The 17,767-nt window shown below is 36.7% G+C and overlaps 1 protein-coding gene across 2 annotated transcripts in view; it reads right to left on the reverse strand.

The window, feature by feature from the left end:
* The window catches only part of tmem132e (transmembrane protein 132E), a 397,169-nt gene that overhangs the window by 44,085 nt on the left and 335,317 nt on the right, over positions 1-17,767 (reverse strand). For both annotated transcript variants that reach the window (XM_067608832.1, XM_067608831.1), the window contains exon 4: positions 11,607-11,799. In XM_067608832.1, coding sequence (XP_067464933.1) covers positions 11,607-11,799 — 193 coding nt within the window. The remainder of the gene's footprint in view (positions 1-11,606; positions 11,800-17,767) is intronic.

Genomic DNA, 17,767 nt, shown 5'->3' on the forward strand with positions numbered 1-17,767 from the left:
CCTCTTATAAAAAACTCTGGAAAATGCATTAAGTGTTGCAGTCACCATGATATGTACAAGCAAACTTTCGTAAATGTGGGTTAAGATCAATAAGTATGGCCCAAAATGCCCAGAAGTCATTCTGATTATTTCCCCCTTTTACAAAATTCAGTTTCAATCATGTGTTCATTACCATTAAAAACCTTAATACTTCACTCCTGAAGCTTTAGCAGAGAGCATAGAAAAATGCAGATAATTTCTTAGCTGTTCATAAATCTGTCTGTAATTGTCTAATAGTTTACCTTTCTTTGATAACGTGTGAGGTCCCGATATTTGCTGAAACTAACAATTATTTTCATTATTGATTAATCTGCTGAGGGACTTCTCTATTAATCAATTAAACTAATAAAACATACATGTCATAATTTCCAAGAATCAAAAATTATGTCTTTATTTATATTTAAAATTCAAGGATACTCAGTTTAGTATCATGTATGGCAAAGAAAAGCATTAAATCATCACATTTGAGAAGCTGGAACCAGTAAATATTTGGCATTTTTGCTTTAAAAATGACTAAAAGGAATATTTGATGATAAAATGCTTGTTCTGGAGGGGAGGAGACTTCTGGGAAATAATTTGGCTCCCGGTAAAAACATCCTGAACGATGAACACTGAAGGAATCCTAACCCAGAGAAGCTGGTTGTTTAACAATGAAGACAACAACTCCCATGATCCCACGTTACTTCACGAGGTCATCAAACACTGTCTTTTGTTATTGTTTTGATTGAGAGACCTCTAGCGGTAGAAATTACGTATTGTGTGTTTAAAACCTCTGAAAAAAGGGATCAAACTGTGATAAATACAGAAAATTCAACACCATAAAAATAGTCCTCAAATTGTGATAAACTAGCCATAAACAAGGCCAACATTGTCATCCTATCTGCACTTTTATTTTGACTGCAATGGAATGCAAACAGCCAATTAAAATACACACGAGGCCTTCAGTTGAAGTTTATATCAATTCATTATTTTTCCTGCAGATCATGTAAGCTGCAAGAGGGTAACAAGTTTTCTCATTTGTGGTGTACAAGTAGCCCAGGAGAGAGACTGAGACCATGGAAATTCCCTGAAATCAAAAATAGTATATTTAAATTTCTGCTCGACACTCATCTTTAAGTCTTAATAGGGGTGTGGAGAGCATGAAGGATGAGACTTCTTTCCCCTCTGGTTTTCCATGCTTCCACTCAACTGCCAGGCTCAGAATTGTTTATTCATAGAGGGAATATTATACACAGATTCAGGACTGAGTGTTGTCAAAGCACCTACTCTGTGTAGCCTTAAGCAAATAACAAAGGTAGTCAGTGCTGAAATGTCCTTAGGCATGACACTGAACTTCACCTCTGAGAGTGACACAACATACTAAGGTGCACAGAATATACTAATTTTACACTGGAGATGGCTGAGACAAGACATACAAAATCAAGAAAGAGAGCATAGAGCTAGTATATAACAGAAACATGTATGTGAAGCAAAATCTGTATCAATATATTAAGTAATAACAGGGGTAATAACCAGTAGAGTCATATACCATGGACCTGCAGTAACATTCGTTTTTTAATTCAACTGGAATCACCAACTTCTTTCATTTCAATATCTTCTACAGACTTTGTTCGAGTGGCTGAGGCAGAAAACAGAGCTTTCTGTCCCCTCTGAGCAAAACAACTGGCTCACTGAGACGGTGACTGAAAATAACTTCTGTAAAACTGTATATTCAGGTCACAATTTGTCAACCCAAATACCAATAAAAGGCAAAAACCTACATCTATCAATGTTTGTAACAATTCCCACAATGTCTGCAGGTTTCTTCAAAGTTTTTTAGTCTTAGCTGGAGAGACTGTCCTCCCAAGAAAAATGAAACAATATGTTGTAATGTCAGTCAGCCAAAAATGACCTGTAGTTACGTTTGAGTGACAGATGCCATCTAGCAGCCGCACTAATTATGACCCGGAGCAGTGGTCCAGATGAGGACAGTTTTTCCCATTCCGAGGAGGAGGGGTGCATGGAGACTATGGATGTGCAGAGATCCCAGAATTTGTATTTGTATCTGTATTTGTTGAGGCAGCAAAATTATTTGTATCTGTATTTGTATTCGAATAAAAGTGGAAAGAGGCTTAAGAGGTTTTTGTTTTTATTAAACTTTTAATTTTAGAAAATTAAAGTGTTACAATAAGTGTTCATAAACAAACTACCTTACGAAGGAGGTCCCCACATCGGGTCTTGAACTGCTGACGATTTATACACCCGTAACACAGAGACAGCACAGCGTGTAATGTGTACGGAGGAACTTCAAAGGCAATTATTGCTTTGCACTTTTCATTTATTGCCTATTTTTTACAACCTAACTTTGTGGAAAGGAGAAGGGGAACAATAGGTTATGGAGAGTCCCTTTGGAGCACTTTGCTTGTGTCAGTAGCTCAGCTTTATCTCTGGGGAACACCCCCAACAAATATTTTTTTAAATATTTGTATGAAACAAATATTCGCATAAAACCCACTATTTGTGCTTTGCCGAATAATGTATTTGTATTCGGGCACACCTCTAATAGAGACATTAAACCAACAGTGGACTTTGCCACAGGAGACTGCTGTTCATTTCCCATTTCTTACTACAAGTCAGGACAGTTTTTAAAAAAAAAAAAAAAAACTTAACTACGATTGTCCTCTTTGTCCCCTTGTCCACATGGTTATTACTGTAGCCATGAAAGCGAAGGTCTGTATTTCAGTGTTTTGTAACAGTTTTGGAAAGTACAGACAAATGATGATGTCCTGCTGATTACTGCCGATAGATTAGAAAATGCTCCTATGAAGTGAAATGGTCAAATGATGCATTTGGTTGTTTAATTTGAAGGACTTGTAGCTTGACTAAAAAGAACTGATACTGCAAAACAACAGCAAAGGTAGACTGTAGTTGACAAAGTGCCTCCATGAAAAAAGATTCACATTTAAGTATGAAGTACAGTAAAACAGCTACTGTACAACTGAGTCCATTTATTTCACACACATTGAGTCTTATCTGACAAGAAAACATTGCTTTGTCAGACATTCTTATGTTAATCAAACTCTGCTTAGGTGTTAGACAGATCAATAAATAAGGCTGCAAAGCTCTGTTTACTGTCTGGGGAATCAATAATATCATTCATAGGCTTCATTGCAGCAGTAGAAGCGCACTGTTGCTTTCTAACTCTGAAACTGAAAAGAAAAGAATGAGCTGGTTCGAACTAGTCAGTTATATATTTTTGCACTGACAAGATAAAAATAGACCTGGAAGAGATGACATCTCCATGGTTTAACAGATGGATGACACACTGCGGGCTGACCTCCATACCTTGAGAATCTCATTAGTTAGAACATTAAAAATATATGTAGGAGGTGAAGTATTGAAATCTGCAGCTACTTTAAGAAAACAGGCATCGAAATTGTCAGGGTCAGCCGCTATCTAGCTCTGACAAGGTGTCAAGAAATCTCAATCAACAGTCACGTAAGGAGGTCACTGCACAGCATTTACAGAAAAATAAAGAGCAACAGGATACAAAATGCTCATTAAAACAAATTAATATAGCAGCAGTGTGTGTCTGAAACTTGTCTTTTTTAATGTTCTGGAATAGAAAATAAGTATTTTTTTCTTTAACATTATCATAACTCCAGTATAAAGCGCCTTTCAGCTGTAAGTCTAATCAAATTATCACTTGGCTTCATTCCTTGTTTCTGCATGATAATCTATATTTTGTGAATCCCTTGAAAATGTCAGTAAATCAGTGTACTTCCTGCCAATCACATCACCCCAAATACTGTTGTTAGAGCGGCAAATTAATTTATTCCGTCTGATCAAACCAATCTAATTTTGTGATTCTTTCATTTGCAACAGTAAATCCAAAACCACTTTGACAAAGTATTTCAGCGGAATTTGTTTTTGTTAGTAAACCCAAGGTAGCAGACAGACAGAGCGACTTTGTTTTTATTTATTTATTTGAGTTTTTTTAAAACAGGGAAGCAAAGCACAGCAGACCTCTGTGGATAATTGACAGGACTCCAGGGTGAAATACTAATTGAAAGACATCATCCCTGAGCTCCCCTTCCTGTTCTGGCATCTGGTAAGTATTAAAATACACAAGACGCTTTGCAACTAAATGTGTGCTGATTTGGGAGTACTAATTAGGTTTACCTGAATTCAGCTTGGAACAAAAAACAGTCATCACAGCTATTACACAACTATCATTTAGCTTAATTAATATGTTCGGTATGAAGCAGTAAAACAGTTATTAGATACTATTAATATTTATATTGGATATATAATATAGATATTAGATATATTTAATGGTGATACAAATATGTTTTCATTCTAGCATCATACTAAGTAAAACTGCTTATTTTGGGAATAGTTACACAATTCAAACTGAATATATTTTTAACAAAGAGCTTGGCTTTCACTGCCTTGAATTCCTTTTGATAAAGAACTTTTTTAATATTGTTTTTTTTTTTAAAAAAATATCTTATATCTAATATCTTATTATCTTATTTTACACAACACTGTTGTATAAATGTTGGGTATGTAAACTCAGATCTTTAACATTTGAGATGAAATTTAATAACAAACTTTTGATTAGTTTGGAGTCTAAAATCTACATAATACAACCAAGAGTGTCATTTATTTTAAAGGGCACATATCATGCTTTTTGTGATTTTCTCTTACTTTTATACTGTTATAATGTTGGATGTCTATGTTTAACATAGAAAAAGTTTCAAGGCTTCAGCCTGCTCTGAACGCTTCGTTTGAAAAGTTACCTCTACTCCGTCCTCGTGATGACATCACATTGTTTACGCATGCCCACAGATGGCGGTCCGTTGGTAACCTTGTAGCTAAGGTTGTATTGTTTGCGTTGTTTGCTCACATATTTTGGATCAGATTCGGACTTATGTCTTATGTATGTATGGATGTATTGGAGAAGTTTCCATTTCGAGTAAAGAACGAGGAAAAGAAGTGAAATCCTACTACTATTGTTTGTTACGTAGCCTCCGGAGCCACTGGAAGTTGGCCAAGGCGCAGCTTTCAGAAGCTCATCAGGAGGTTGGCCTTAAAGAGACAGGAGCTAAAACAGCCTAGTTCAGAGACAGAGGTTTTTGAACTGTAAATCATGCAAAGATATTCCAGTAGAGCCTCAGAATATAAATATATACCTGGAAATATGAAGGATTATCAGAATTCATTCTAAATTGCAGAATAGGTAAAAATATCTATCACAGATGAGTGTGTTTGTGTAATCTCAGTCTAAATGTTTTATTACAGCATATATTGCCCACTCTTATAGTCTGACAAGCACTGAAGCGAGATGAGTGTGTTACACTTAAATACTTAGCTCACAAGTGCCATGCTTTTCAATAATGTAAGCAATACATGTTGCCAGATGTGTAGCTTTATGAATGCACAGTGATATATATGTGCAGACGTGATGTGTGACTTCAAGTTGTGGGGTTTGTGCTACACAAAATACCATTTTTTATTTAACACCTGGCAGTTACTGTGGCACAGAGCAGCTAATGGAGTTTCACGCTCCCCTCTGCTCTGCATCATCCTCCCTGTTTCCTTCCTACTGATCTGTTCTCTCTCTTTCTGTAATCAGAAACAGGTCTTAATATTGGCCTAAACTGTGTAATAAGCTGTAGGGTTGATTTAACCTCAGCATGCTGGAGTTGTTTCTCCTCTCACATTGTAAATTCACCAGTAATTTCATCCTTCTGCCTCTCATCTGCAGCAGGTCAACTGTAGTTGGCACACAATCTGTGATCCTTCAACCATAAAAAATCACTTTTCTTCATTTTCTCTCGCTTCTCATGTTCCTTCACAAGAGCTGGGGGTCCAACCTAGTCCTTCATCTTTGTTGCTTTGATATATAAAATGCATCATGTTTGTATTTTGGAGACAAATCCACCTACCACCTCTCTATATCAGCAGTTTCTGAAAGTGCTGATCTGTTCTACAAGCTGTCAGTGGGTGTACAGCACCAGCCGAAAAGTCCTAGTTGCTTCACATCTTCTACAGCAAAAGAAGTGGAAAGACGTGCGACTTTAGAACCAGTCTTTGTTGTACTTCACATTTTCTGACCTGATTCATTTATATTCTAACTGTTAGTTTCTTGACCTGAGCAGCACAGACATGCTCACAGAAAGCCCTTGAGACACATTGGTTGGTTTGATGAATACACAGCGACCATGTACTCTGTGCTGATTGCAGTTTATTCTAATGTTAAACATTAAAATATCAATTTGTACCTCAGTGTCGTACTGTGTTCCTGTGAGAGATAAGCACCTGCTGCAGGGTCCAATTCAGACTGGAAATTCTTTTTTTTTCTAGTCTGTTTCCTTTTTCAGAACAGAAACTGTTTTTCAAAGTTTACAATAAAAAAGCCTCTAGGTTTTTTTTAAAGCACAAAATGCCAGAGAGGTTAAACACAACTGGCTTGTTCAAAACAATAAGTATAATTAACACATGAATGCTGAAGTCACGTTTTAATATTGAAAAGCAAACATTTTGAGAATTAACTGTGATTTAGAAAACCCTAATGGATATTCATCAAAAATAATGAGGGAATTATGTACTAAAAAAACTTGATATCCACTTGATTTGACTTACTCAAACTGCTAAAGCCTCAGATAAAGTTTTAAATACACTTTTATAAAAAAAATAAGAACAAAACAAGGACTGTAGATGTTGTCCTCCATCACTTACACTGTAAGTAGTTTAGGGGGTGATCTTTAAATGAACAGTATGAACAGGAGGAATGATTACAGCAAACAAAACCTGTTTCAATGTTGATTTGGGCTCCTGACTATTGTTTAAAAAAAATTGTGAACTTATCCTTAAACTTTTTGCTTTGATATAATTCACAATCCATTTAGTCTTCACAACTCACATGATGGATGAAAGTGTGTCTTTCAAGGTGACAACCGTGACTACCTGCAGGACTCCCTCATATTTGGGAATCAATAAATGTTGCCTCAAGTTTGGTTTTGAAGTGAACTGTGACCATTTATATCAGTGATCAATGTTAGCAAAGCTTGACAGACTAATTGGGAGCATTAGAGGGTGTGAAAACTCTCTGAATTAATCAAGCCTGACTGGGCTTTGTCTCCAGTGTGTTACATTTTCCTTTCTTTCCAATTTTAACACAAGTCTTTTAACAGTGACAGGAAAGACGATTGATGTCCTCCAAATTCCCTAAAAATGTTGAAGATGATGACAATACCAGCCCTCTTCAAAATGTACGTGTGGTTTTAAGATGTCTCATGTGTTTTAAATCATACAGTAACATAACCATTTACCCATAGATCTAAATACCAAGCGATGTAGAGCGCAGAGGTGGCAGGCAACTAAGAAAAAAAAAAGCCCCGATAGTTTGTGCCATCTTTCTTCAGAATGTAAATTCTACAAGGAAAAACTCACACAGACAGAAATCGAATTTTGCAACGCAGTTAATCACATCTGGATACAAGATGCATGCTAATCCCAAATGTCAAGGGTACCGGAGATATGAAGTGAACCTTATGTTATAACAGATGTGCCGTACACAAAGTCATAACTGCGACTCAAGTATATTTAATGGAGCTTTAGGTGCAGAACAGATGTAATTATGCAAATATACAACCTACAATATACTTCAGAGAATGTTCTACTGACCAAATACCTCACTGTGTCTTGGAGAGCCTGCCAGACGATGAACATTGCTGTCCTCAGAAAAACAAAACCTTCTCTCATTCTGCAACTGCTACACATCTACTATCTTTTATATTTACCACACAGTGTACATTTTAATGAGAAACTATCATATGGGTTTGGACTTTTTTTGCACTGGGTTCCACTCGAACAAATGAATGAAGCAGGACCACAAGAGAGGAAGTAAGAGGGTAAAGCATAGCTGGAGGTACTCGGCACCTCTTGCTTGATTAATTTCCCTTTGTTCCCATAATCTGTTTACCACCCTCACTAATTGCCACCTTTCACAAGGCAGGGAGAAGTAAGAGCCACAAGAGTAATAGACAATGGGATTGGTTGCCTTTCTTAAAAAAACAGCAAATCATTGCAGAGAATGTAGGTGCTAGATTTATTTGTTATGACCATATATTTGTCTGTATATCTGTCTGTACAGATACACACAAGTGCAGGCTGTCACGAATAAAGCTATCAAAAGCAACCTTTTTAGTGCAGAGAAAAAGGTGACCTTGATGCACGGAGAATTCCCGTTGACTCTTGGGACACATGTAAACATCATTACTAGCACTGAATAACCTAGAAAGTTCATACGTATCTCAGTTTGCAGCAGTGGAAGAGTCAGCTTTCAATTTTTGGATGCATTTTTATCCTAAAACTCTGTTACTTTTTCTGTGAGGTTTGCTCATACAAGTGCTCCAAGTTGGATTCAACAAACTCTCTTAACTGCCTGAACTTGTCCTTAATCACTCATTTCAGCCAGATGAACGCCTTCTGTTCATGAGTAAGTGTGAATCATTGGCGTAATTTACACCCCTAAAATTGCCATTTTTAGCAGCTTCAAGTCCTGCTTTCAGAAATCAGCAGGCGAAATCAGTACAAATTTGAGTGTCAGTAGTAGAGGACCGAAAACAATTAAAAAATATGAATCCAGCTGCTAACCACATGTCATTAAACCAGCTCGGCACTGTGACAGAAATAAATAGGGAATGCTTTGAATTTAGGTGCTAAAAAACATCTTTCTAAAGGAAAGTGGTCAATGATGGGAGGAAGTCAAGGGGTTTGACAGCCACTGAGTTAATAACAAGATAATATTATAGTCCACAGGTGATGTTAACACTGACAGCTGTAACAGAAGATATAATAGAGGCGACTGACAGAGTGAGAGAGGTTTCCTAGCTACTACGTAAATATAGAGGTTGCTGTGCCAAAATATGCCAATAAAAATCAGAAAATCTAAAAAATCTTTCAGTAAATTGGCAGCCATGATGATAACATGGTAAATAGAATATTCATTTTGCATTAAGTTTGTTTTAATTATATATTCATTTTTTGTTTATTTCCAAATGAATTCAGATCAGGGCTTAAATTGTAAGTCAGACAAGATGATGAGATGATTTACGAGTACATGATGACACGTGCAACAAGTCTGGACCACCCGTAAATTTCATTCGTACATAAGAGAAAATTCTGAGGCCCAGTGACTATAATTACACGATTAAAAGGTAGGAAAGTAGACTTGAAACCTTAAAAAATGCTTCAGGTTGCACACATCATGGACAACTGAAAAACGCAGCTAAGACCCTCTCAGTGTAGACACGGTGTCAGTACGCCAGCTGTCAAACACACCTCAACCCTTTACTGATTGGAGTTTTCATAATAAAGCAGATACACTCACTTTATAAACAGTCATAGTACTTTATAACCAACCCAGTTATTATCACCAATGTCATATAAATCAGAGATAAAATGCATCTAGTATGTAAGGTTTTTTACAGTATTTTTACAACATTCTAAAAATCACAACTTATAATATGGTTAAAATCTATTCAAATATGGATCCATAAATGATGTTTTGTTATTGATTAAGTGAATTTTAAGCAAACTTTTAAAATGTTGCAAAAAGGGAAATACGACTTAGGTGCGTTTCCATCAACTGGTTTGAAGTGAATAAACTACGCTATGCAACGCATAGTTTCATTAGAAGATTGCAGTAAAGGTTTAAATAATCCGCCAGTAAACACAGTAGAAGAAGTGGAGGTTGCCAACTGGAAACAAAACAAATAGTTATATTGCCTTGACGAGAGAGAAATGGAGAGAACAAAGGACTTTGTTTCAACTGGACAAGTTGTAATTGTTCTTTCATGTCAGCTAGTATTGGCCATGATTCATGCTGTCTGGAGTCACCAGAAAACGCCGAGAGCGGAAACAGCTGATCAGTCATATGAGTTAAACATTTGCTAAATGCGTTTCCGTTCCCCATTTTGCGCATAAACTCTTTTTTGACATTTCCAAAATCCACCTCAAGCGAGTGTAAAAACTTTTTTTTTTTCAAATCTTGGTGTTTCCATTAAGCTTTTTTAATGCGATATTTCAAAACGCACATAAAAATTGGTTAGTGGAAACACAGCTATTGTCTGATTGTATAGTTTAACGTTGCTAGGATAAAGAGCTGTGAAACAATTTTTACCTCTTATTTTGATTGTAATTCTGCAATGTATGAAGTGTTTTTATCCATTTGTCAATTTTAAATCGGATCGGGTCAGGTATACAGGTGTAAACTAGCTGTTGAGCTAACAGCTTTTTAATATGCACTGTCCCCTATAAATGAACAAATAAATAAATATTTTCAGAGTAGGCTTACTGTAGGAAAAGTGTACCCTGTACAACTATACTATATAGGCAAAAATTGTGTATATATAAAAATAATAATCTCACATCAGCCTTGACTAACAGACATTTTTTCATGCGTCACTCTCAGAGTCTTAAAGGTGTATTAAGCTTTCAAAGAAACCAACCAGGTATAACATGCTTTTGTGTGGCTACACAATGGCATGTGTAGTCTTTCACATGGAACAAGGCTTTTACTGCATGAGATCAAACCCACTGACAGCTTCTAGCAAAATACTTTGTTATTGTGAAATCTGACAGTACATTCATGATCTAACCTACATTTTAGAGCTTAAGGCAAACATTTAAATGCAAAATTTCCTCTAAAAAGAGGTGTTTCAACTCTTTGTAGGGTGGAGGTAACTAAAATTTTATGATAAAAATGGAGATGATGAAAATGCATGTGAATTGAAAAATAGAGTGGTAAAAATGGATGTGAATAGAAACAGAGTGATAAATTATCAAGTGATTTGATTAATTTAAAGCTGATTTGATTGAAACAGTCGTGATATGATGAAAACAGAGCCATGTTTCATCATTTTTCCCATCTCACATTGATCATTCGTCATTCACAACACATCGTTGATTATCAGAGCAACACTGTTTCAAATAAAACGTTGATCAAGTTTATCAAATCGACTGACAATTCATCACTCTATTTTTCAATTCACATACATTTCATCACTTCCATTTTTAATTCGTAAGCATTTTCATCACTTTATTCAATTATTTTTTGTTACTCTCAACCTTGAGGCCACTTTCCTTAAATGATAAATGGCAGTTTTGTGTTGTGGATGATGAGTGATGAATATAAGACGGGGAAAATGATGAAACATGGCTGTGTTCCTCATATTATGACTGTTTTAATGAAATTGGCTTTAAATTAATCAAATCACTTGATAATCTATCACTGTAGTTTTCATTTCACATCCATTTTTACCACTCTATTTTTTATTTCATGTGCATTTTCATCAATTATTTTTCATTACTTCCACCCCTCATACATCTCTGGCATTTCGATGTATTCAACAAAGCTTAAGTTGGCCAGATAACCTTAACTTATTTTTCTGGTGTGAAATATGATGTGATGTTGTATTAACATTAAGTACATGTAATTGAATCTTATTTCTCAACCTTATATGCAAACTTTAGTTTAATAATAGGAATTAATTGAATCCGATTTAATTCTCACTCACCATAGCCAGAGGGATGATGGCCTGAATGTCCCGCTGCACTACCGTCAGCTCAGTCACAACCTTCTCTGAATCAGGAGGTGGGTTCTGCCCCTTGTAGTCGATGTTCCAGTTGATCCTCCTGGTCACCGAGAGGCTGGTGAAGTTCTCCATCTCGAAATCCAACTGCATCACCTCGACGTTGCCCAATACATCCCTGCCAGACCGTAAAAGCACACACACACACAAAACAGCGCCAAAATTAAAAGCCAAATATCAATTACATTAGCATACTTACGAAAAACATAGCAGAGCATAACAGGAAATTCTGGCAATGCATTTGTTTCTGGTAATTAAATAGCTTACTGGATAGTTTTTGACTATTAAACATGCCATTTAGTGAGCTGTCAACACACATCTCTGCAGTTATTTTTAAAGTTTTCCTTAAGTTACCCCTGAGTTGAAAAAAAGAGAGGTAATGTATTCATCAAGGCTTCAACAGATGAAGCGCTGCTGCCAGAAGCTTTATAGCTGAGTTGATACTTGTCAGATGGTGTATTTTGGTATTTGCTCTTTGCAAGTATGCTTACGCAATACACATATTCTACATCTACATATCTAAGGACATGTATTTCTGTTAAGAATAAATAAAGAGACAAAGGCAGTGTGTAATTGTACATAAACAGTTGATCACCTTCAGAAAAGAACATCAGAGTTTAGAAGAAGAGTTGAATGTTTTACCATAGTTTTAAAGATTGATCACAGTTTTATGTTTGGATCCATGAGTCAATATCCAATAAGCTGTCCAATAGCTCTCGGCTTCCAATGGAGTGTAATCAATGTTATGCGTTCAGCACAGCTCACATAAGTTGTCAGACACGTTCATTGATGAAAAAGGCTCCATCTTTACATTTCATTCAGTCAACAAACAGCTCCTTTAGTCTGATTGGTGCATCTCAGACTTCCTGACAGATACAAGGCAGTTAAAATGGCTATAGCATCCTAAAGGTCACAGCGTGCAGTTTGCATCCTAAAGCTTCATGATTGGTCAACTCATTCCTTAATGTAAAAAAAAAAAAAAAAAAAAAAAATCAGCAAAAGCAACTGCAATGACACTCAGGTTTTGATGTAAACACAAAAGCTGTAAGGAGACAATCCACCATTACTATTAGTGGTTTTGGTTAGTAGAATTTAAACGTCCAGCCATTATGATAAGTGGTCTCACTTCACATCTTTCTTGATTAAATAAAGTCAAGGTGAAGAATCTGAAACTCTGCTAAAGCATATTACTTTATATTAATATGATTTACTCTTTCATGCTGCAATTTAATCCTTTGGTGCCACAGTCCTTTTATAAACTGGTTATCTGGTCACAAACCCTGAATACAAAGTGTTCCTGTTTTAATATTAATGAATTTTGCATTTAGGGCTGAATGCAGCATCTACAGTAACTAATGATGTATTAATGCACTGATCTAACTAGCTAATTTGGTTTCATGTCATTGTGCAGAATTGTGAACAATCAATCAGTCTTTCTCTGTTCCTCTATCTCTTTCATCATCTTTAAGATAAGATATACTTTAATGTCCCTGTAGGGAAATTTGGTCTGGACTCAGTCCTGCAGTTCCACAGAAGATAAAACCATACATACTGTGTAGTAACCATCGGAGCCAACATCTACATTACATTACGTTAGCGTTGAGAAGCTTAATGGACATAGGCAGGAATGAATGTTTATAATGGTTCAGCCTGCTCTTGGGAACCCTGAATCTTCTACCAGAAGGTAAGAGCTGGTGCTCTGGGTGGAGAACGTGAGTTGGATCAGACACTATTTTCTGTGCCTGTCTGATAATAGACTGCTCATAAACTGTTTGGAGGGATGAGTGTTTTTTAACCCCCATAATTTTCATATCAATCTGTACCAGACGAGTGATCTGTGATTTCAACTGCACCATCAAGTGACCATACCAGGCTGTAATACCATATCGTATAATACTCTCTAATACTGCATGGTAAAATAGTAACGTGAACTTCTGCTCAACTCCACAAACCCTGAGTCTCTGCTAAGACTTCAAAGACTTCAACAGCAGATGTATTTTTTGCATAGACTTAGGGTCTATGGAGTTGAGCAGAAGTTCACATTGGTAGTTTACCATCCAGTATTAGCAAGGTCATTGTTTTGGTTTTATGGTCTGCATCTGAAGCGTTTTGGTTCACTCTTGCCATTTTCGTTAGCAACATTTTAAAATGCGGCAGGCAGCTATTTCGTTAAGGTTAGTGAAAGATTGTGGTTTCACTTAAATGTTAATAAATATGCTTCGAGTCACTGCAAACTTGTACTGTACTACACCAAGACCATGATCTTTCCCTAACCTTAACCAAGTGCTGCCAGTGCTTAAACATAACCATAAATGTTTAATAATGCTGTACTTTCTACTAGCAAGATTGTATATTTTGCTGGGGGGAAAAAACGACTAGTTTAGCAAACAAACATATACTGCTTGTTTTTGTTGTACAGTGCAGAAAAAAGTCAAGAAATTAAACTAGGTCCCTGCATCCGCCTAAGCTCCTCTCATGGCAACTAAAGCACGATTATGGTTTCTATGGTTGTGTTTAGACAATTTGAAGCACTCAAACATGGTGACCTTAGTTAAATATTGAAAAAGTCAATGCTGACTCACAGCACTGGATTCAAAGCATTGATTTTTAAAAAAATATTTAACCAAAACCACAATCTTTTCCCAACCGTAACCAAGTGTTTTAGTAGCCTGAACCTGACGACACATGGGATGCAGCACACGGTTTCAAAGTCCTGTGTTTTGTATAGCCAAACATCCACCTCTACCTCATCCCTATGCAGTCTATGTAGTGTAAAAATGTTGCACTTTCTCGATTAGAAAATCATTCCCAGTGAATGCAATCCAAAATGTATTAGGTGAGGAAAATTAGCAGAATTTAAATGTATTTTGTAGGAGACATGGTTGGACTTTGATACAACAGATATGTCAGACATCTCTAATAATTTGTATATTGCTGAAATGACAACTAATCTGACAATAGACTTTTCCTTTAAATATTTCCATTTCTGCATGGGGGCTGTTGTTAAGAGTGTCACTAAAACTGATCAGAATTGACAGGTTTCTAATGGCATTCCTGCTTACTTTGATGGAGTTATGTGCAATGAATTAATCAGTAATTGTCTGTGAATGAAAACAGTGTGCAGGTCTTGTCAATAAACAATCACTGCTCTCTAATCTTGCTGGGTCTCTTTCTTCTTCTTCTATTTTAAGGCCTGAGTGTAGAGTTTGTGCAAGGAGATTGCAAATTTCTTTCTGCCTCTCATTTTCAAACAGCCATACTTGCAGTGGCTGAAGATTTGCTTCTCACCAATCAATAGCTTTTGGTATGTAACCTGATTGTTCTGATGGTTGTGCACATGAAATATTTGAGTGTTCTCTCTTCTGATTAGATACCATCGACTTTGGTTGGGATCTCTGTTTTACCCTCACAAACATATGAGTGAGTCATGTAGATGGGATAACAGCTTTCCTGTTATGAAAATCTTTCTAGCTGGGCTTGTAATCCTCAGGTTACAAGCGACGGGGCAAATTAAATCTCTCTCCTCCTGTGATGAGAATCAACCCGTCCAAACCTCACCTTTAGCTCAGAGTGAAACGCTCCCCGTCTGTCCTTCACAAAAGCAGAGACCCATTCCACCATTCAGTCTGAGTGCCTTTTAATGAAATCTGGAAGAAACTATCCGCACGAGCCTCCACCCACAAAAGGTTCCTCTCAGGAACATCGTGATGAGATCTCAGCCTATTTGTCTCGACATCACTCACTGAAAACAAACACCCCCTTCAGTCTGTGACACGCTAAAGCTGTCATCAATATGGCCCACAGGGTGAGTACATATACGACCGCTCAATACAGCGTTGACTGTCACCATACTGGAGGGAAGGAAAAATGATGTTCACAATGCACTGACTTGGGTTAAGGGGCATGCTATTTTATCAGAGTGAAGAGTAAATAGTGAAAATGTGAGCTGAAAATGACATTTCTCCTACACATTAGATGCAATGAGCAACAGTAACACTTGACATTCTGACATGAGATCTGATTGAAAAGAGCAGATCCTAGGAAATATCACATCACTGTCTGTATGCACATGCCCTTATCACAATCATTATTGATTCTCTGCTTCTATCTCTTTACATCCCCTATATGTGCGTTGTGACAGCACAGAATTACAATGCAACCTCCACGTTTCCCTTAAGATGTGTGTCCTGCCATGTATTGCATTGTGATGTGACTGAAATAACAAGAATAACCGAATCCGGCAGTTTTTATTTAAACCAGCGTTTTCCTCTCCACTGCTCTTATAGCTGCTCTGTTACAGTATGTATAAATTACATTTCCCTATGACATCTCACAAGGATTATCGGGTGACCTTTTTCATCAAAATACTAAATTATGTATGTGTTACCTAATTAATGTCACTTAAGTCCAGTTCCTATAGTTTCAGAGAGGGAGAAAAAAAACCCCTCTGCAATCATTATTCAAGGAAACATAGAGGGAAATGTTTTGATGAGCTGTCCTCTATAATCTTCACATTATCAAAATAAACAATTTAAATCTTTCATGATATTCATTACACCCTTCAGCTTTGATAACAACTCACTTGCATTCATGTTGGACAAACAATTCAAGATAGAGGCCCTTTTTTTAAAAGTAGTGGGTGGTGAAAACGTAAATGAGTGAGGAGAGGGACGAAGTAAACACAGCTCAGAAATGTCCACCCTCGTTTCCATTCAGTTAATGATGTGCTGTCTGTACAGCACAAAGTATATGTTTTAAAAGCTGTAGCTTGGGGCTTTTTCAGAGCTCAGGAGGATTTTATTCTTTGATCAGGGGTCTGTTTGAACTGATTAACAGGGAGAGTTCATTGGATCAAAGCACTGCAAGGCAGAGTTACAAAAGCAGAGGAACAGAGCCGGTGAACAGAGGGGTGAGAATGGTTAAGTCTCTGCTTTATAGTCAAGAACACTTGCATCTATAACACTGTTTTTAAAAAGCATTTAAAGAAAAGTAGGGACTTGTTTTGTTTTTTTTACAAGGTAAGAATTTAAGGGAACAATTCAAGATTTTACGATTCACACCATTTGCTTTCTTACTGAGATTGAGTCAGTTCTTGTTGAAATGTCACTGACATCCACTCAATGCTGCCTCCAAAAAGTCCCTGACTCCAATTGACTCCCATTCAAAAAACATTAACTCCTCTCTAGAGAGACAGAGTCAATATTTTTTTTTCAACAAGTCATTATGGTCTCAATCGCTAAATTCAGGCCCTCTAATAAGTGTGATGGCTCGCTCACCTGCTGCTCTCCCTGACAATTCATAATATTTTGTTTGTTTATGATACCTACCCTGTTAGGACAGTTTAGCTAAAGTAGCGGGGCATGTTTCCAGAGCATGAAAGGCAACGGCCCGCACTCCCTATTTGGAAGGTCCTGGCTCCAAATGGAAAACATGACACTGACTATACAAACAATACAAACCAATGGGTGACATCACACTTCACTACGTTCATATACAGTCTACGCTCACGCCATAGAAAGACTGCACAGAAGAACTGGGCGAAAGGATAATCGAAGTCCCCCTAATATCACAGATTTTCTTTTTTTTTTTTTTTTTTACATTTCTGTTCATGTATAGGTCAGACAAACAAGATATATTGTGTAAATAAGAAAACTTAAGTGGTATTGGCAGGCAAATAGCTAGCTGTCTCCCCTCCTTCCCGTCTTTATGCTAAGCTAGGCTAACCACATCCTGACTTGAGCTTCATACGTAAGGCACAAACATGAGGTTCATATTGATCTTTTCATTTCACTGCACAAGGTTCCTATCTTTTGGCCAAAAAAATGTCTACAAGAAATATTCCCATTGTAAATAATAAAAGATTTGTGTAAACAATTTATGGAAAAAGCTCCCAGAATGCCAGAAAAACATTTTCCTCTTTTTCAGCTTCAAAATGGGTAAACATCAGCTTTGATCAAGATGATGGTGCAGACTTGAAAAAAGAGCACTGGTTAGTTTCTAGTTTTATGTCTTGCTGATGTTTTTGTTAGAAGTCAATATTGGCACTTACAAACAAGTCTTTTTGTTGTTTCATCCCTTGTTTAACA

The sequence above is a fragment of the Thunnus thynnus genome, chromosome 13, assembly GCF_963924715.1.
Source record: "Thunnus thynnus chromosome 13, fThuThy2.1, whole genome shotgun sequence".
In the NCBI taxonomy this organism is placed as follows: domain Eukaryota; kingdom Metazoa; phylum Chordata; class Actinopteri; order Scombriformes; family Scombridae; genus Thunnus; species Thunnus thynnus.